Here is a 21,397-nt window from a genome sequence, read left to right on the forward strand (position 1 = left end):
TTGCATATTGTCTCATTCTAGCTTTTGCATATACCCACCAGCTAGGGAGACCTTTTTACTTTTTATTTTCTAAAGCTTATTTTATGAAATCTATATACATTGAATATATTCTTGCTGATCACACATGCTCTCTAGAATTTTGGAGAATGCCAGCTCTTCCTCATGCTGATTGAGAATTATTCTCCCTGGTTTTTATACATTATACTAGTAATAAATATTCTTGCTAGCTTGATACGGCAGGATTTTAATAGCGTACTTCTTGGCTTTCCAGAAATGTACCATTAAAATTTTCCAAATTTGTGTATGGCTTTGTTTTATCCCTGCTTATTCACTATCCTCTGTGAGATATCTAAGCGTTCCACCAATTTGCAATGCTTCCTAAAAGCATTTTGTTTGTTTTAGAAAGTATAGAGTTATTAGCCTTCAGGTGAATAGGACTGTGCATTGTAGAAAATTCATGTTCATTTAGAATAAACTTGAGGTTTCAACTAAATACATCTTATCACAAATGAAATTTTGTTTGGTTCCCTTAAAGGTTTTTGTTTTTATTTTAATCTTTTTTTTAACCAGTTGATTCTATTATTGAATAAATTTCAAGTGAGACTAGTTTTATTTTTAAGTAATGTCCTGTCTCATTCCACAGAGGATTTGAGGTTGTTATAAAAGAAAGCATGTGCTAAAATAGAAATATGAGAGCTAGGGACTTAATAATTAAGAGAAAAAAGTGGAAATAAAGAAAAAGAAGAAAACACAACTATTTAGACCATCATGACCTACATAGTGGCATTATTGAGTTTCTTAGTTTTTTCTAAGCTTCCTAATAGCCAAAATGATCATTAAAAAAAAAATTTCATTTAATTAGTAAAAATAGCAATCTTAGCAAAAATGAATTATGATTTTAAGCAAGGGAAATTTTTATTTTATGGAAGAAAATTATCAATATTTTAATTATTTTGACTTGTTTATGATCTAATTTATGTACTACTATATATTCTATAACTGCATGTTTATTTTTTTAAATCATATTTGTATGCCTGTTTGTTTGTTGTTTTGTCTAGGCATTTACCACAGATTTCAGGGTACACTGGGCTCAACATCCTTTAAGGCCAGAATTTGCAGAAAGTACCTACTTCTTGTATAAAGTAAGCTAATTTACCTCACTTTTTGCTGTTTAGCCCCATTCTCTGTTGGATATCTCACTATCTTATAACGGTAATTGGGTTTCTAAAGTCCTTGTTTAGTATTATAGTGAATGGATATATCACCGTTCTTATTCATCTAGTCCGTAGAGTTACTGAAAGATACAAGAATTGACATCTAAGTTTTATGCCTTTTCAAAATATTTCTATAAACGTTTCTTTAAAAAGAAATTTTATGTTCTAGAGCTGCTTTCTAAAGCATGTCTCTTGCCTTCCTTCAATCAGGCAACCTTTCTGGGCATCAGAAATTTAATCTAAGGGCTAAGATATACAGTCGGACAGCTTTCCAATTGTGTGTTTAAGAAATTCCATAAAGCAGATCCATGGCTTATTTTCAGAGCTGAGTCCTATGTAACATGTGTTCCAGTGCCTGATACAATGCCTGGCAGCTAGTAGGTACTCAACAAATATTTGATAAATGAATGGGTATATGGTAATATATCAGCTATATATATGTATATATATATTCTCCTTTTTAATAGGCTACAGGAGATCCTTACTACCTTGAAGTAGGGAAAACACTTATTGAAAATTTAAATAAATATGCTAGAGTGCCTTGCGGATTTGCTGCCATGAAGGATGTGCGTACTGGAAGTCATGAGGACAGGTAAAACGATTCCTAACATCCCCTTTCCTCAGGGTAACTCTGGGGAACAACATGAAATATGACTGTTAGTTAGAATTCAGATAAGCTTAATGCTTTACAAAGGGTGTTCGAAGATGCAAACCTTAGTTCATCCTGTTTATTTTTAAACTCTCTTGAATAGGCTCATTTTAAATTGTTTGAAAAGTTTGTATTTTTATCATAGTGCCTGGCATATAGTAGGTGCTCAAATGATTTTTAAATAGATGAATAAATGATTGTTAAGTATCAGAACCTTGTTATTAGGATATTAGGAATGCTGGGGGGGGTTTTTTGCTAGTAGTTTTTTATATTATGTAAAATGTTAAAATTTATCAAGATGATGATGATGAGTGATCTGGATTATGATTCATTTTCAGTCAAGAACTCCTCAAAGCAATATCATGGTTAATGGATGTAATCTTACTCTGTTGCTGATTTGGAGGGCTGGGGAAGACCACGGGCAGTTTCTATTTCTTTGGATACTGGATAGATGTAGATGACATGAAATAATCAAGCTATAAAAAGCGTGCTTTGCTTAATGTGATATTCACTAACGTTCCACTTATTCCAAGATCACTTATCTGGTTATTTTAACTGTCCAGAACATAGCAACACATCTCTAAATGAACACTAAAGCTTGTTTATTCATTTGGTTAGCAAATGTTCATTGCACCAATATTTATGAGGTGTCTTATGTGCCAGAGTTATACTAATTTTTGAGGATTAAAGATACGAAGACATGTTTTTTCTGTCATTGAATCACTGAGGACAGGCAGATGGACTTTAAAACATTGTATAAGTGCTATGAAACATATTAAAGGGACATGAAACACAAGTTGGAATGTGACAGTCACGGAAAGGTTTCTGGAAGATCCTGTATCCTGAAGGATGGGCAAGAATTAGAAAGAAGAAAGTAGTAAAAGGAGTTTCAGACAGAGGGACTAGAGGCAGGTGAAACATAGCACTCATCATCTACTCATAGAGTTGTCCCTTAGTCCTTCACTCAGGCGTTTAGATAATAGTTAATTAGGCTTGAACCTCTTTTCCTGACCACAGCTGATGAGAAATGGATTGGTTTTTGGAAGCAGGCATGCACACAACAGCAAGAAATGAAAGCAGCTAGGCTGTGTGTTTATCTGTAACGTTTGTTGACTGCTTCCTGCATTCCAGGCACTCTTCTAATAAGCACTTTCTATATTTTGCTCATTTGATCCTGACAACAACGCTCTGAAGCGTAATTTCTATTATAATCTTAGTTGTATAGAAGAAGAAATCAAGGCACAGAGAGGTTAGGGAACTTGTTCCAGGTCACACAATTAGTAAGGTCAAGTCGGAATTCTAATCAAGGCAGATTGGCTCTTCATCACTATGTTATACTGGCAACTCATTCAAGGAACAATAATTAAGCACCTAGTGTATGCCAGGCATTGCACTTAGGAGTGAGGATAGAAAGAGAAATTAGAACCGACTAGTCCCTGCCCTCTCATGAACTGTAGTTAGTGAGGAAGGTAGTTGCTTAAAGAAATAATCACAACCTTGTGAAACACATGGACAAAGAGAACAGGTTAGTGGTTGCTGGAGGGGAATGGGGTTGGGGCGTGGGTGAAAGGGGTAAAGGGGCCCATATGTAGGGTGATGGGTAAAAATTAGAGTATTGGTGGTGAGCACAATGCAGTCTATACAGAAACTGATAAATAGTAATGTACACCTGAAATTTCACAATGTTATAAACCAATATGACCTCAATAAAATAATTGGGGGGAAAAAAAGAATCACAACCTTGTGATATGCACTATAGTGGAAAGAGGAGTAATACGCTGAGGAGTTACAGAGGAAGACATGTTTTACTCTGTTTAGAGAGTTCCAATTTTCTAAATTTAACATCCTTCTCCCCTCCCCCCGAATATTCCTTATAGGACATTGTTTCTAGACCTTTTACGCCTGCCTTCGCCCCATTCTAATTGTATTCTAGTATATAGAGTGTCTCTTAAGATATCGTGTCCAGAATTAACCATACTCAAGATGTGCCCAGCAAGACAGCACTGTTACCATCTGGATTCAGGCCGAGATTTCTAGTTTTCTGAGGGGCTGATGGGTTTACACCCTCTATCCAAATGAGGATCACTGCTTCATCGACTCACTGTTCCTCATGGCAGCAGTGTACCTCTCAGATGCATTTGGCCCGACAAAGGTTGAGAACTACTAATCCTCATCAGACTGTCTTATTAGATGTGCTTTAGATTTTTTAGCAGATGTCTCATGTTCGCCTCACGGTACACTTGTGGCCAGTTGACCTCAGATGCTTAACTATGGCCTGCTGACAAATGAGTGTCCTCCACCCTGCTCTTGAGCAACTGATTGTTTTTTTGTGTCAATTTAGAATTTTATACTTATCCCAGCAAAATTTCATTTTATTCAATTTTTTATGTTTCTAGACCAAAAAAGAGCTTGACTCGTGTCTCAGTCTCTAATGTATTAGCTAAACTACATGTTTTCAGTGATCTGCAGTTTACATAAGCATGCTTTAAAAAATTTCCATCTAAATTGTTGGGAAAAATTTTGGATAGGGCCATGACTAATGCCTCATGGCGTGGTGCTGGAGAGCTTTCTGTTACATGTGATTGCTAACCCCCCTGCAGATCCACCAGTGCTGTCGTCTGGCTCACCAGTGTCCACACACACACACACACACACACACACACTTTTCAAAATGGAAATATCTGTATTTTCCTAGTAATAGAAGATCACTGGAAAGAATTTAAATGGCAAAAAGAATATGAAAATCTTCTCTAGGACACTTTCCCTTCTTGCCCACTCTAAGATAACCACTATTGACAATTTGATGAATAGTCTGCTAGACATTTCTAATGCCTGTGTGTTTGCATTTGTGTCTAAATTTATGTTTTTTAGTACAAATTAGATGATATGATACCCAGCTTGCTAGCTTTACTCAACTCATATGTAGTCATCTTGCTATGTCTCTATTCTTTTCTAAATGTTTGCAAATCATCTGTTCCATAATCAGTTCTAGAATTTGCCAAAAATCAACATCCTGCTCTTGAGCCTATAGTTCTTAAGCTAGCATTTGCTCATGATAGTAACTGTCAGTCCTCCAGAAGATGTTAAATTATCCTAAGTGTATTACAGATTGACAGGGAGGTGTTTTATCTATTCTGTCAAGATTAACATCCAGAAGGTTCAAAAAAGTTCTGAAACATTACAGGTGAGTTGTTCCAAAATAAAACATCATTTATGTGTAGGAAAAATAATGATAGCTCTATTATTGAGCTCAGACATATGCCAGGTGCTATGCTAAATAATGGACATGTAGCATGTCATTTAGTCTTTACTCCAATGTTAGGCATGTATTATTATATCCTTTACAGAAGAATAAACTGAAGCTCACAGTCCTGATATGATTATTTCCATGGTCACATGGCTAGTCAGTGGAAGGTCGTTTGTATTTCCAAAGCCCATGTTCTTTACCACTGTGTTCCACTGCCTCTCCAGTTCATTCTTTAGTAATGCTGTTTAAACTTGCATTTGATTTAGTGAATGTTTATTGAGTGCCTACTATGTGCCAGGAATTGTGCTTGCCTAGAGGTATGAAACTATGCAACCTGTCCAGTAAACTACAAGTTATTTATTACTGCCAAAACCTAGAATGCTTTGGGAGGTAGTAAATTCAATTAAATTTCGTGTCACTATAACTCCATCTAACAGCTATGCTCTTTTTCTGCCACTTTTAATTAATTTTTTAATTTTATTAAAGCTTTTCTTTAAAATGTTTATTAAAACAGTATAACATTAAAGCGTTTATAAAGTCACATATATTTTTATCCCCTTTATTTCTCCATGTTCCCTTCTTGACAAGTATTTAAATATTTACAAAGTTAGAATCATAATCCATGTGATTTTATGTTGTATTTTTTTCATGTAACTTTTTGTAAATGATTTCCTTTATCTTGAAAGTCTTCTTGTTTATCACTTAAATGGCTGCATAATAAACTCCATCAAAATTGTGTTACTTTATCCTGTTCAATTAATATTAATTTAAGATTCTTATATGGTTCTCAGTAGTAAAGTTCATCTGCATTACCTTCCTGTTGTTGGTTCTCTGTAGAAGAAATGGGAAACTCTCCCTCGTTGGAAGGCCAGTTGGAAAATCTTATCTGCAGTGTTGACAAAATTTAGTGTACCTGAGTGGTAGGCAGCCCCTCTGGTCTTTTTCATTTCCTTGGACTATGCTTGGAGTCAGGGCTATTACCACCAGGGTATAGGTACATTCTGTAGTTCTTTGGACGTCTAAATTGGTGTAGACAGGTTTATTGACCTTGACTCTACGGCTTTCAGATAGTTGGCATCTGGATATTTTTATGTTCTTAGATTTATTTGTGACCTTTTATTTTAGAATGGATTCTTTCTTCTTGGCTGAAATGTTTAAATATCTTTACCTGTTATTTGCGGATAAAGAAGATATTATTTTTGACATAGAAGATTACATCTTTACGACAGAAGCTCATCTGTTACCTCTTTGGCTTTCTACTACAAATCAGAGCATCTCTAAGAAGAACATAGTAGGTTATGTTTTTTGAATTAAATGTCTTATTCTCTTTTTTCCTTCTATGTGTTTGTTTTATTTTTCCAAGTGAAAAATAATCCATGACTAGGATTCAATAAACATAGGGTGGTAGGAAGAAAAGTTACACTCGATGTTTTCTTATTTTATGTTCTTTTATTGCATTCTATAACACATTTCATTTAATGTTTCCTTTGAACAAACTATGATGTTAATAAAGTAATAGTTTTTATTTACATAACATTCTTTTATATTGTAGACTTCAGAGTATACAGAACTGGATGACAGTAATTTTGATTGGACTTGTCCAAATACTCAGATTCTCTTCCCTAATGACCCGCTGTATGCTCAGAGCATTCGTGAACCCTTGAAAAATGTTGTGGATAAGAGCTGTCCTAGAGGCATCATCAGAGTGTAAGATTCTTATTTTATTTTTAATATCAAAGTTAATTCTTAGTAAATGACAGAGAATGTAAGGAACATTTAACAGCCAAGAAGACATTCACTTAGACCAAAAATGTTGAGATATGTAGTTATCACTTATTAAAATAAAAATTATTAGTTAGTAAAGTTGGCTAAGTTTATTCTGCAGTAACGTCTTTATTATTATGGAAATTTTCTATGTATCTTTTGTTTAATGAACTAAGTAATAATAGTCAATGGGCATCATATAATAGTTTTTTACCTTCTCTAGCTCATTTTTACACAGAATAGTTTCATCAAATATTTCCACGTCTTATATATGTAGAAAATATTTTTCCTTTTATCAGTAGTTTCTGTATAGTAAAAATAGAGTTCTTTGTTTTGATTTTATTTTTTGCCAAGGTACTTATTCTTAGTTGTTAAATAAATTTTTTTGCCTTAATGAGTTCATTTTCTTCCAAATACTTATTTGAGAAAGGCCATTACTAGGAAATTAAAAAAAAAATTTTTTAAGTGAATGTTATCATTCACTGATATAAGTACTGTTTTGCTTTTACAATATTGGGAGAAAAATCTGTTTTTCAAGAAAGAAATCAGTAGTGACAAATCCCCACACCTACCTGTTCTGTACTTTCAAATAGTTGTAATGCTATAGACTAATACTGCCTTATAGATAATATATTTTGTAACTATATAATATAATGTAATTTTGTAACTGTAAAATACTGTATTTGAAAGCTATACTGCTTATCAATAACCTAAGTTATATGTAGGCAAATAACTATTTCTAGTTATTTCATTTTCACTAGTTCTAAAACTAGCAATTTTGCAAATATCTAACATTATTTTTATTTGCCTTATGTTTTTCCCCAGTTCTGACTTGTAGTTTTTTAAGCCTTACCTATAATTACTTTTAGCAGAGAGGAGAGTTTCAGGAGTGGAGCGAAACCCCCTCTGAGAGCCAGAGATTTCATGGCGACTAACCCTGAGCATTTAGAAATCTTGAAGAAGATGGGGGTGAGTTTGATTCACCTCAAAGATGGGAGAGTCCAGTTGGTTCAACATGCAATCCAAGTAAGACATTGCTGTACTAATTAGATGCCATCTCTGCCCTTTGTGGTCTCATTAGCTTTAATAAGATAATGATATTGGCTTTTTAAAAACTTTTCGTGTATAGTTGAAAGTTAGAGAATCAGAATTTTAGGATTTAGAAGTATCTTGGAAAGCCATCTAATTCAACCTCTTCATAGTATAAATCAATTACATCACAAATAGGTTGGGTAATTTGCTTAAGTTAATATAGTCGAATGTAAGACTTAAATCTAAGTTTTCTGTTTTTCAGTCCCTTTCTTTCCACTATTTTGTTTAAAGTGTAATCTTAAAAGCTGATAATTCATTTTAATGTTTATATCTCTATATTTTACATTATTTCAGTTAACAAAGAGTGACTGGATCTAAGTAGTTCATTCATTATAGAAATCAAAATTTGCATTTATTGGTCTATGCCTAGGAAAGATAACATGCCCTTTTGGGAAATTTTTATTGATTTTTGCCTTAAAAGTGTTCATAACATGAGGCCTTTAAATTATTCACCTTATTAATACATTAATTGAGAAAACTGCATAGTTTGCTAAATAATTTCAACCTAGAACCATATTCAGCTATCCCTTAATCTCAAATTCAACCTTTCTACAACCTCACCTTCCCCTCAGATTTATGTCTCATCTCTATTCTTGTCATATCCATCCTTCCTTAAAGAGTATTCTGCCTGCTTCCTTATGTGTCACTCGCCCTTGCTCCCCAGTAGTGGGAGTGGTATCTAATGACATAGCTTTCATTTAGGTCACCAATGATATAATTGCTACCCAGTGACCTCTCAATCCTTATATGATTGAACTTTTCTGTAACTGTTGACTGACCCCTTTTTAAAACATATTCCTTTCTTGGCTTCTGGGGCATTCCAGCAACGTACATCTTTCTACTTCTCTGTTCATTGTTTTGTAGATTCCGTTGTAGCTCTCCTTTTTGGTCACAACCGCTCAATGTAGGCACTACCGAAGAATCTGGATCATACTCTTTTCTCTCTATACTCTTCTTCAGCAGTCTCATCTATTGCTACAAGCTTAGCTATCATCTTTTGTACACGTGATTTCTTAGATATACATATGTAACCCTAATTCCTAATTTTACTCTTAAACCCAACTGTAATCTGCTTGTCATACATTTCTGCATCTCAATCTCAATCTGTCCGAACCTGAATTAATTCTCTCTTCAATCCATCTCTCCTCCTTTTTGTTCTCCATCTCAGTAAACCCTATCATCAGTCTCTCTCTATCCTCTAACTTTTATCAAGTCCCATTGACTTTTTCTGTAAAGTGTCACGAATCCATCTTTTTTCCTACTATAGTCAAGCATTCTTCAGTTTTTCCTCTGTTAAGACTCAATTCAAATGTCATTCTAAATATTTCCCAGATCCACACTGGCAGGATGACAAGAGACATTCCCTTGTCTATGCTCCAAGTCCACTTTCCCACTTGAGAAATTTTATCATAGCTAGTTTTACATGTCTCTCTCCTCTAGATACAAACTTCTTAAAGTAAAAGACGGTCTCCCCAGTGCCTAGTTAAGTGCTGGGATCGAATAGGTGCCTGATACATGTTTTGAATTAAATCTGGTTATTGGTTCATAATTTCAAAGAAGGGAAGTGAGGGTCACATAGAAGGTTTATTTTTTAGAAGGGAAACTGGAGGAAACAGAGCAAGCATTTGAGCATTTGGTGGAAGTCCAATTCATAATTCGTATCAACAGTAGTTTATAGAATAGGGAAAGAGAGATTGATAAAAATTACAAATGTTATTTTAGAAAATATTTCCAGAAGTAATATTTTTGAGGACAAATAAGACCATAAATATTTGGTAGGAACCTAAACTGAAAGTAGAAATTTTAGAGTAGAAGACTATAGTGCAATAGTATTTAAGAAGTCAAAAAAGTTGCAAGTTTCCAGAAAGAAAGGATAAAATTAATCTGTTTCTTTCCTAGGCTGCTAGTTCAATTGACGCTGAAGATGGGTTGAGGTTCATGCAGGAGATGATTGAACTGTCAAGTCAACAACAAAAAGAACAGCAGCTACCTCCACGAGCTGTACAGATTGTTTCCCACCCATTTTTTGGCAGGGTAGTGTTGACTGCTGGACCAGCTCAGTTTGGGCTAGATCTGTCTAAACATAAAGAGGTATGTACACTTAAAATATGTTTGTTAAAAATGGTTCCCAGCTTTTGTAAGTGTAGGTTTGGGTATCTAGTGAATCTGTCTACAGGTTCTAACTTTACCACTTACTGACATTGTATCTTTTGAGAAAATTATGTAACCTGAGCCTCAGTTTCCTCATTTGTGAAATGGAAATATTATCTGTACTATTTCACTGAGTCGTTATAAAGATCAGATTTAGTAGTTTATGTAAAAATGCTTTATAAACTGCAAAGCACAATAGAAATGGTTGGGTACTATGGTTTACAAAATGTTCAAAACAAAAACTTATGCTAAAAATACATATGTTATCATTAGAAAAGAAATGAGGTCTACTTAAAGCTCTAGATATTGAATTTTAATGACTAGATAGTGATTTGAGAAGATAAAAGAATAATTAAGCTACTTGTATTTCCGACAGACAAGAGGATTTGTTGCAAGCAGTAAACCATACAATGGTTGTTCAGAGCTCACTAACCCTGAGGCAGTGATGGGAAAAATCGCTTTGATACAAAGAGGACAGTGCATGTTTGCAGAGAAGGCACGCAATATCCAGAACGCTGGAGCAATTGGTGGCATTGTTATTGGTAAGTAATCCTCAGCCTCATTGTGTTGACTGGGAAGAGATCATTTTTAGGATTTTTTCTTCTCTTTTCCAAAATTTTATCAAGGAGTTTGTTATATTATTTTTACTTCACTAGACAACATAATGGATAGGTAATCCAATGACTCTCTCTCCTTTTTTTTTTTTGGTGAGGAAGATTGGCTCTGAGCTAACGTCTTTTGCCAGTTTTCCCCTTTTCTTTTCTGCACTTGAGGAAGATTGGCCCTGAGCTAACATCTGTGCCAGTCCTCCTCTATTTTGTATGTGGGACGCCGCCACAGCATGGCTTGATGAGCGGTGCTTGGTCTGCACCCAGAATCCAAACCTGCAAACCCTGGGCCGCTGAAGCAGAGCACGTGAACTTAACCCACTATGCCACTGGGCTGGCCCCCACCCAGTGACTCTCTTAATAATTTCTGTATATTTCATATCTTTTTGGAAAGTCTAGATTTGAGTTTCTGTATATTAATGGCAGTAAAAGTACTTGGGGTCAGGTGTGAAGGTGAAATAGGGGTGAGTGGTAAAAACACCTAGTACTGTGGATAACAAAATGTGCCCATGAGATCCATAGCCCCCTAAAGGCAAGAAGAATGCCCCACCACCACCAGTGGGGAGCCATTCCTCCACAGAGATGCAGGCTTTGGAGTCAGACACATGGGGGTGCAGTTCCTGGCTGTCCCACAAAATCACACGGTAACCTTGGCCCAGCTTTAGTTTCTTTATACGTTTATTTAGTAGAATATTTTTTGCGCTTCAATGAAAATGATAATAAATATCTTTTAGGTGGTTGTAAAGTTTGATAATTCCTTTTATAGCTGATGTATCAGGTATAAGCGCTAGTTGCTCGCAAATTTTTATCTCCGTGGGTCTTTTACCACTGAAATCACAAATTATCAACTTCAAATCATTTTACCTATGTCTTTCAACCTGTGGGTTTGTTTTTCTATTTCTTACAGAAAATCACTTATATCATGACAAGCAGGCCAGGACTATCAGGAAAAATATAAATTTTTCTATGCTTAAAGTAAATAGAAGTTTACATTCAGAAGGAACTAGAAGACCTAAGGTCACACCCTAATTGTGAAGTTAGTCCTTCTGTATAACTTCTTTCGAAAGGAGAAATCCATTTTGGATTTTTTTTTCTAATTAGGATAGAATTCCTTTCTGAATTCAGGGTAAATAAAAATTAAAGCATTTAAAATACTAAGATTAATTTCAGTGAAAAATTATTTACTGTTCCTTTTGCTTATCCCATATGGGCACTCCAATGTTGATATAATGAATACACAAATTAGGAGAAATTCTCCTTAATAACTTAAATCAGCGGTTGGCAAACTATAGCCTGCAGGCCAAATCCAGCTCGCTGCCTGTTTTTTGTAAATAAAAGTTCTATTGGAACTCAGCCATGCCAATTTTTTTTTTTTATAATTTTATTTATTTATTTTTTCCCCCAAAGCCCCAGTAGATAGTTGTATGTCATAGTTGCACATCCTTCCAGCTGCTGCATGTGGGACACGGCCCCAGCACGGCCGGAGAAACGGTACATCGGTGCGTGCCCAGGACCCGAACCCGGGCCACCAGCAGCGGAGCGCGCGCACTTAACCTCTAAGCCACGGGGCCGGCCCAGCCATGCCGATTTGCTTATATATTGTCTATGACTGCTTTCGAGCTACAAGGGTGGTGTTGATTAGTTGCAACAGAGAACTTCAAAACCTAAAGTATTCACTATGTGGGCAATTAGAGAAAAAGTTTGCCGACGCCTGACTTAAATCATCTCTTTGTCCTTGGTTATTTTCCACACTGAGATTATTTTTATAAGAATTTAATACCTTACCATCACCATCATTTTGAACATCTCTTAATGAGACTTTAAAAATATAAAATATAATAAAGTCTGGAACATGTGGAGTATTTTAGATTTTCCCTGTTTTTTGGTGAAATCTAATTCTCATGGTATTCTATACTCTGTACGGTTTGTCAAATCAGATGTTTTCTTTAGTAGCTATTTGTTACAGAATCCTATACTGAGTTCTATGGGAAAATAAGGGGCAATGATCCTTATTCTCAGAAAATTTAATTTTTAAAGAGAAACTTTCTTGTCTTGTAACTTCTTTCCTCTAAGTTTTGTTTCTGAGGAAGCATTTTATTTGGTTTTTACTGATTTTAATTTTATATAAATGAGCAAATTAGGACTTAGTTGTTTTTTATCGCAAGTACTAGAAGTACAAATTATCTTAGAAATCATTTGGCTGCAAGAGACAGTAATTTATTTAAGCTGGTTTAAGAAGGGAGGTTTGTTTGCTATATGGAAATAGATTATTTTCATGGAACCCAAGAGTAAGAAATACAACTGAGTGCTCTAAGGAAGTGGACATGGGATCTGAAAATCATTTGGAACCGTGATTGCTAGTATTTTTCACATCTCTCTGTCTCTATCTCTGGGTCCTCCTGGACTCTCGTCTCTGCATCTGTTTGCAATTCTGCTTCATTATCCAGCTTCTTACCAGCCTGCTCCCTCTTTGCTCATCAGTTCCAAAATGGCCATTCTAAAATTGCAGCCTCAGCCATGAGTCTGTGTCACTTAACTGGACCACTACCCACTGCTAACTGAAACAGTCTTTTGTGTGCCACTTCCAGGTCTCCCAGAGAGACTGAGGGTCAGGTAGCCATCCTTCATCTGATCATTTGTCTTAGTTATTGCTAAGAAAGTGGGTCCTACATGGTATTCTCTACTTGGAGGGCCTATCAGAGCAAGCTCTCCGAGAAGGGACAGGCAGGTTCTCCAGGGAGACTGGCATGTGAGATTAGGGGTGGACATGACTGGCATTGCCAGTAAAACCGTATTTAGCAATCCTGCTACTATTCTTTAACCCGTGTAAAATAACGATAGTGTTTAATTAAACTTATAGAGGAAAAGCCCGTATAGTCATAATTATTCTTTGTGAACGGTATATAAAAAAGTATCAATTTGTAGTTTGGTGAAACGATATGGTGCCATTAGAGGAAATCTTAAACAATAAAATTTCATTCATAGTTCTATCATAGTAATCCAGGTCTGAATTTTTTTGTGTCTAGGCTTTTTCAGAAGCATATGAAATTTTTACAGTCATAATCATAGAGTTTTGTGTTCTGCTTTTTTCACATAACATTCTGTTTTTCTGTGCATTCTATCAAGTAGTTCATTATAATTTACTTATAATAGTTCAGAGTTGTTCACAATTATAAGTAGCACTCTAGTAAACTTCTTTGGGCATTGATCACTTTGCTTCTTTTGAATTATTTCCTTAGGACAAATTTCTAGGAGTAGAATTAGTGGCCCCAAAAGGTATATTTGTTTTTACAATTCTTGATGCATAAACTTATTGCTGCCAACAGGTAAAGAACAGTCAAGATTGGTAGCTAGACCTTTTGAAATGAATGAATGTGTTTATGTTTGCTGTATTCATTCTCTGGCTAGATGACAACGAGGGGAGCAGCAGTGACACTGCCCCTCTGTTCCAGATGGCAGGTGATGGGAAGGACACTGATGACATCAAGATCCCCATGCTGTTCTTATTCAGTAAAGAAGGAAGTATCATACTGGACGCCATCCGGGAGTATGAGGAGGTAGAAGTGCTCCTTTCTGACAAAGCAAAAGATCGAGGTAAGGGTAAAAAATCATTTGTTTTTTATGCAGCTTAGCATTAATTTTACTAGCTTGATAGCAAAAATGAGTTACAAAATTTATTTTTGGGTCACTGGCAAAATAAGGAAAATTTTAGATGGTTTCAAAATATATTTTTCTTTTGGAAATAAGAGTAGTAAAACTTTTATTATGCCTTTTTTGCTGAGTTAGGATGTTTTTAGAATTAGATTTTTATATGTAATTTATAATTTTTACTATGATTCTGACCAGTGATAAAAATATAAGAGATTACATCAAGAGAGAAATTTTAACATCCACAGATGTTCACCATTCAATTTCACTGATACTACATCTTACATTTCTTTTATAAGAAATAAAGAGAGATTGCATAGAATGATATTGTATACACAAAATAGTAGTTGGGTTTCACCAGGCCACCTATAATCAAGTGACCACTGTCTTGGTGAAGGCAGTACAAATCTAGCAGTTTTTCGCCAGTGAGATCTAAGTTGATCACATAGGTATTTATAAATTACAAGAGTTACAAATGGCCAGTGGCTAAAGAACAAGATAACATGTCTTAATTCATGAGAGTTTATAGTTCTCTCTAGGCCAAAATGTTGGTTAGTAATTTGAAAGCTCTTTGAAACCCAAATTACTATATAAGTGAAAGGTCTAAGTAGAATTCTTTTAGTTTCACACCAAGGGATAGGGGAGAAATGAGGGAAAGTGAACCATCAGACACTGACTGTGATCCTGCTGGTGGTAGCAGTCCTTCCTATCTGCTGGAGACACCTAGAGAGATAGCTGTACTCCTCCCATCCCCCTTAAATGGATAAAGTTGTATAATCTGTACAGGGTTGTTGAATCCCCTGGGATGTTTGTTTGACAGATATGGAGGAAACTGATTCAATTCAGTATAACTTCCAAGTGAAACAGTAAAAAAATAGTTTACGATACTCTAGTGCAAGCCAAATCAGTGTTTTGTCTTGTCTTCTTGTATTGCCTTATTCTTCTTTGAGATTCTTTCAAATGTCAACTATTTAAGAGCAGTGCAGTGAGTAAGATGTATGTATGTGAGGGTGTATAGATGGAAACAGAATAGAAAGGATTTCTAATCTTCTTAAATCCTCCTATATACCTGATTTTTTTTCTGGGCCCTTTTCCTACACCCTGATCTTCTTTCCTACATATATGCATTTAGGCACATCAAACAGGCAAATTATTATTCCATATAACTCTTTAATGCCTTTGCTTTTTTCCCCCTATTTTGTGCTACCATTGGAATTTCAGCAGCAATATTAAAAGGTAAAATGATTCCAAGCTACATTATTAATAGTAGTAAGTATCTTGCATTAATAAGCTTTAAATTATATATATGTATATATGTATGTGTGTATGTGTATATATATGTGTATATATACACCCACATGCAGACACATATATATGTATATATAATTTTGTTTCAGTGGAAACCATGATAATATCTAGTTTATTTACATGTTTAGTCAGCTGTCCCATAATAATAATTCTTTATTGATCCTGTCATAACAAATCCTATGAATTAAATATCCTGTATAATAGATGAATTTGCCAGTCCGTGTCCATGCAAGAGTCACTCTAACAAAGACGTTGTTGTTTTGGCATGTGTTACTTTTGATCACTTTTTATTTGAATACAATGTAAAATATTTAAAATATCAGCTTGTTTTAAAAACTCATATGTGTGTAGGGGTACATGGTGTTAGGACTGAGATTATGATAAAGCATGTGCTTCCCATTGGTGGTCTAGTGGTTAAGATTCAGCGCTTTCATTGCCGTGGCCCAAATTTGGTTCAGCACCCATCTGTCGGTTGTCATACTGTGGTGGCTGCGTGTTACTGTGATGCTGAAAGCTGTGCCCCTGGTATTTCAAATACCAGCAGAGTCACCCATGGTGGACAGGTTTCAGTGGAGCTTCCAGACTAAGACAGACTAGGAAGAAGGACCTGACCACCCACTTCCGAAAAATTGGCCATGAAAACCTTGTGAATAGCAGCGGAGCATGGTCTGATATAGCACCGGAAGGTGAGAGGATGGCACAAAAAGACTGGGCAGGGTTCCGCTCTGCTGTACGCAGGGCTGCTAGGAGTCGGGATTGACTCGATGGCACTAACAACAACAATGTGCTTCCCATACCAGAGAAAGGATATGAGAAAAGATAAATTCTACTACTACAAAAAACAATTATCTTAACAGTATTCTCTTAAGGACCTTGCAGTAAAAAGGCTTTATTTAAATTATATTTTTAAAAACTTTTTGATAGCCTATAAATTTATTGACCTGTGATTCTATTATAGAGTGATCTTTTGACAAAAAGTCCTAGAAAACTCCGCTTTTTGTGTGGCTCTTTCAAGAACTGTACAGCTATATTAACTAAATCAGCAACAAGTTCTGGTATGATTGTTACTATTTATCAATGTGACAAAAATCAATGATAATAGTTTTATTAAATCAACTACTTTATTCACTTAGGAAGATATCCTAAGAAGTTAATGTCTATAGTGGTTATCATTAGTTTGTCCTGTGCCATTACTGCATGCATCAGTGTTTCTCTTCTGCATCAGAATCAGCTGATGTACTTGTTAAAAGTGTGCATTCCTGAGTCCTACTCCAGAATATTGAACCAGACTCTCTGAAGGATCAGAATCTGAAATTTTAAACAACATCCCAGGTAATTGATCAGCTGCACTTTGAGAAACACTGAACAAGACTAAGAAGGCAGCCCTTTTTATCTCCCAGCTACGTATCTGGCCATATTGTACCATCAAGTGTCCTAGGTAGGATTACATAAGAACACCAAATAATAGCATCCTTAAAATCTGAACAATAAAATGTCCTCCATATTGCCCTTTCTAAAAACCTCATTCCACAAACACATTTCCCTCATAGTCACACGATTTTGATTGAGCAATTCTTCCCACATATTAATACAGAAAATAAAAGCCCAGAACAAGCCCCACTCCCACTTCCACCTTCTTATTCTGATATGTCCCAGGCAGTAATGTAGAAATATCTGCAACAGTCTATCTGCTAGCAAAAACGTTCAGGGATCTGATTACACATTCTTCTTCAGAAGTAAAGCATTAGTAATGTATCCAGTGGAAATGTTGCTTCCTCAGGTCAAACCAGTCGTACTTCTGAAAGTGATATCCACACAAGTTATAATGTCACGTCCCTCACGTGTCCCCATCTTTCCAGAATTTCAAGAGTTTTCAAAGGTACTTAGTAATAATGCCAACCGTGTGCCCACGAACAAAAGACACTGGGTTGTTACCTTTAGATCCAAATTGAGATAGTTTACAATTACATATCAATTTCCTTTTCTCGTTAGTATTTCTCAAGGGAAAAAAAATCAACATTTTAAAGGTTCAGTACATCATCATGCTTGCAATTTACGGTGTAGGCCTGTAGTGCCTTAAGAGCTGTAGCAGATGTTTTCAGGGCTACTCATATATTTGTGTCTATCTATTGAAGAGGCGGACAGAGAAAATGAGAGAAAGAAAAGAAAGGTCCCCAGGCTTTGAACTCAAGACTGAAGTCTGGCAGTGTTACTTTTCCTCAGACTATCCCCACTGAACTTGAGTGGGATGAATTTGTCTTAAAGTTGAACTGTAGAACCTAGGTTGCTGTTGGAAACGATTTGATTCTGAGGAGAAAAATCTAGTATGCATGCAGATGGCCTCTTTGCCTGGAAAGGAGCATCTGAAACATTCTTATTGCAGAATTGATACCTACGGCCACTTGTCTAACCTTGCCATGTTTTCTCATGCATTTTTGCATTTACACGTCTCTTCCCTCTTTCTAGAAATGCCTCATCAATCTCTATCCTCAATCCCCTGGCCTTTTTCCTTTTTGAGAACATTTAGCTATCCTGAATACCCAGTTTAGATGCCACCTTCAGGAAATTTTCTCTTATTCTCATAAAAATTTAAGGACATCTTTTTAATATAGTTCTACTTTGACATTTATATCACATTATACTTCTTTGCTTGCTTCTCATCTCAGTAAATGCTGATTGTACAGATAAATGAATGATTGTAGAACTGCTAGTCTCTAAGTCTTTGCCAAAGTTCCTTTGTCCTTTTATTATTAAAATTTAATAATTTTATTTGTATCTTGAGATTTTCTCCATCCTTTTTTTTTTGCTTCCGGTGTTTCTTATACACCATTCCTGAATTTAATGATGTAGTTATTATGCTCTTGGGACTATGATACTGCATACTGGTGACAACAGGCACCTTAGAATGAAGACGTGTGGCAGTGTGGCAGACACTAACTCCTTCCTTCCTTTTTGTTACTTCTCCAACTGCCATTTTTACTTTCTTGATTGGGGCCTCCTTGCTGTAAATCAGATATTCCTATGTATTTGATCTATTCTGGACTTGCTCTTCTCTTCCACTAATCTATTTGTTTATTCCCATGCCAATAATAAAACAGTTTGCTATTCTGAATAAATTTTAGTATCTGATAAGGCAACTCTCCTCTTGCTAATTCTTTTTGGAATTTCTTGACTTCTCTTGGATGTATATTCTTCCATAGGAATTTAAAGATAATTCCATCTGGTCCCAAGAGAAAACAAAAAGAAGTAGCAATGGGATTCATTTTGGGATTGTATAATTAATGCTTTACATATAAATAGGAAAATTCTGTTAAATATTAAGACTTTCCATCCAGCAATCTTGTTTTGTTTTCATTAAGATTTTATAGGATTAAGCATTATGGGTCTTATATCTTTCATAATAAATTTAATTCTATGTTTTATAGCTTTTATTTTTATTATGAAAAAGATACTTAATTTTATTTCTAACCAGTCATTGTTGCTACAGAAGAGTTATTAGTCTTTGCCTATTTATCTTATTTTTACCCTCCCTATCAAAATTTTATCTTAATAGTATTTTTTTTTGATATCTCATTGTGGTTTTTTTTTTTTAATTGATGTTTTAATGGTTTTTAACATTGTGAAATTTTGGGTTGTACATTTTTGTTTGTCCATCACCATATATATGACTCCCTTCACCCCTTGTGCCCACCCCCCACCCCCACTGCCTCTGGTAACCATAGTACAGTTTTCTCTGTCCATGTGTTGGTTTATATTCCACATATGAGTGAGATCATACAGTGTTTGTCTTTCTCTTTCTGGTTTATTTCACTTAACATAATACGCTCCAGGCCCATCCACGTTGTTGCAAATGGGACGATTTTGTCTTTTTTGTGGCTGAGTAGTATTCTATTGTATTATATATATACCACATTTTCTTAATCCAATCGTCAGTTGAGGGACACTTAGGTTGCTTCCACTTCTTGGCTATGGTGAATAATGCTGCAATGAACATGGCGGTGCATAAGCCTCTTTGGATTGTTGATTTCAGGTTCGTTGGATAGATTCCCAGTAATGGGATGGCTGGGTCATAGGGCATCTCTATTTTTAAGTCTTTGAGGAATCTCCATACCGTTTTCCCTAGAGGCTGCACCAGTTTGCATTCCCACCAGCTGTGTATGAGGGTTCCTGTTTCTCCACATCCTCTCCAACACTTGTTGTTTTTTGTCTTGGTGATTATAGCCATTCTAACGGGCGTGAGGTGATATCTTAGTGTTGTTTTGATTTGCATTTCCCTGATGATTAGTGATGTTGAACATCTTTTCATGTGCCTATTGGCCATCTGTATATCTTCTTTGGAGAAGTGTCTGTTCATTTCCTCTGCCCATTTTTTGATCCGGTTGTTTGTTTTTTTTGTTGTTCAGTTGTGTGAGTTCTTTATATATTATGGAGATCAACCCCTTGTCAGATGTATGTTTTGTAAATATTCTCTCCCAGCTGGTGGGTTGTCTCTTCATCTTGATTCTGGTTTTGTTTGTCTTATAGAAGCTCTTTAATCTGATAAAGTCCCACTTGTTTATTTTTTCTTTAGTTTCCCTAGTCTGGGTAGGCATGTCGTCCGAAATGATTCCTTTATGACCAATGTCAAATAGTGTGTTGCCTATATTTTCTTCTATGAGTTTTATAGTTTCAGGTCTCACCTTCAGGTCTTTGATCCATTTTGAGTTAATTTTTGGGAATGGCGATAGCAGATGGTCTACTTTCATTCTTTTGCATGAGGCTGTCCAGTTTTCCCAACACTATTTATTGAAGAGACTTTGCTTTCTCCATTGTGTGTTCTCAGCACCTTTGTCGAAAATTAGCTGTCCGTATATGCGTGGTTTTATTTCTGGGCTTTCAATTCTGTTCCATTGATCTGTGTGTCTGTTTTTGTACCAGTACCGTGCTGTTTTGATTACTATTGCTTTGTAGTATGTTTTGAAGTCAGGGATTGTGATGCCTCCTGCTTTGTTCTTTTTTCTTAGGATTGCTTTAGCTATTTGGGGTCTTTTGTTGCCCCATATAAATTTTAGTATTCTTTTTTCTATTTCTGTGAAGAATGTCATTGGGATTCTGATTGGGATTGCATTGAATCTGTAGATTGCTTTAGGTAATATAGACATTTTAATTATGTTTATTCTTCCAATCCACGTGCATGGGGTAAGTTTCCATTTCTTTATGTCATCATGGATTTCTTTCAATAATGTCTTGTAGTTCTCATTGTATAGGTCCTTCACCTCCTCGGTAAGATTTATTCCTAGGTATTTTATTCTTTTTGATGCAACTGTAAATGGTATTATCTTTTTGAGCACTCTTTCTGTTAGTTCATTATTAGCATACAGAAATGCAACTGATTTTTGTAGATTGATTTTGTACCCTGCAACTTTGCTGTAGTTGTTGATTATGTCTAATAGTTTTCCAACGGATTCTTTAGGGTTTTCTATATATAAAATCATGTCATCTGCAAATAGTGCGAGTTTCACTTCTTCATTACTTATTTGCATTCCTTTTATTCCTTTTTCTTGCCTCATTGCTCTGGCCAAAACCTCCAGTACTATGTTGAACAGGAGTGGTGAGAGTGGGCAGCACTGCCCCATTCCTGTTCTCAGAGGAATGGCTTTCAGTCTTTCCCCGTTGAGTATGATGTTGGTGGTGGGTTTGTCATAAATAGCCTTTATTATGTTGAGGTACTTTCCTT

At 35.6% G+C, this 21,397-nt stretch overlaps 1 protein-coding gene across 4 annotated transcripts in view; it reads left to right on the forward strand.

Annotated features, from left to right (window-relative positions):
* The window catches only part of EDEM3 (ER degradation enhancing alpha-mannosidase like protein 3), a 73,308-nt gene that overhangs the window by 41,063 nt on the left and 10,848 nt on the right, over positions 1-21,397 (forward strand). The window contains exons 12-19 of one of the 4 annotated variants that reach the window (XM_058539884.1): positions 1,059-1,142; positions 1,682-1,806; positions 6,236-6,401; positions 6,663-6,817; positions 7,744-7,900; positions 9,866-10,057; positions 10,494-10,659; positions 14,134-14,319. In XM_058539884.1, the coding sequence (XP_058395867.1) occupies positions 1,059-1,142; positions 1,682-1,806; positions 6,236-6,401; positions 6,663-6,817; positions 7,744-7,900; positions 9,866-10,057; positions 10,494-10,659; positions 14,134-14,319 (1,231 nt within the window). The remainder of the gene's footprint in view (positions 1-1,058; positions 1,143-1,681; positions 1,807-6,235; positions 6,402-6,662; positions 6,818-7,743; positions 7,901-9,865; positions 10,058-10,493; positions 10,660-14,133; positions 14,320-21,397) is intronic. The other 3 variants (XM_058539886.1, XM_058539887.1, XM_058539885.1) reach the window with 3 other exon arrangements.

Source organism: Diceros bicornis, chromosome 4 (assembly GCF_020826845.1).
Source record: "Diceros bicornis minor isolate mBicDic1 chromosome 4, mDicBic1.mat.cur, whole genome shotgun sequence".
Lineage (NCBI taxonomy): Eukaryota > Metazoa > Chordata > Mammalia > Perissodactyla > Rhinocerotidae > Diceros > Diceros bicornis.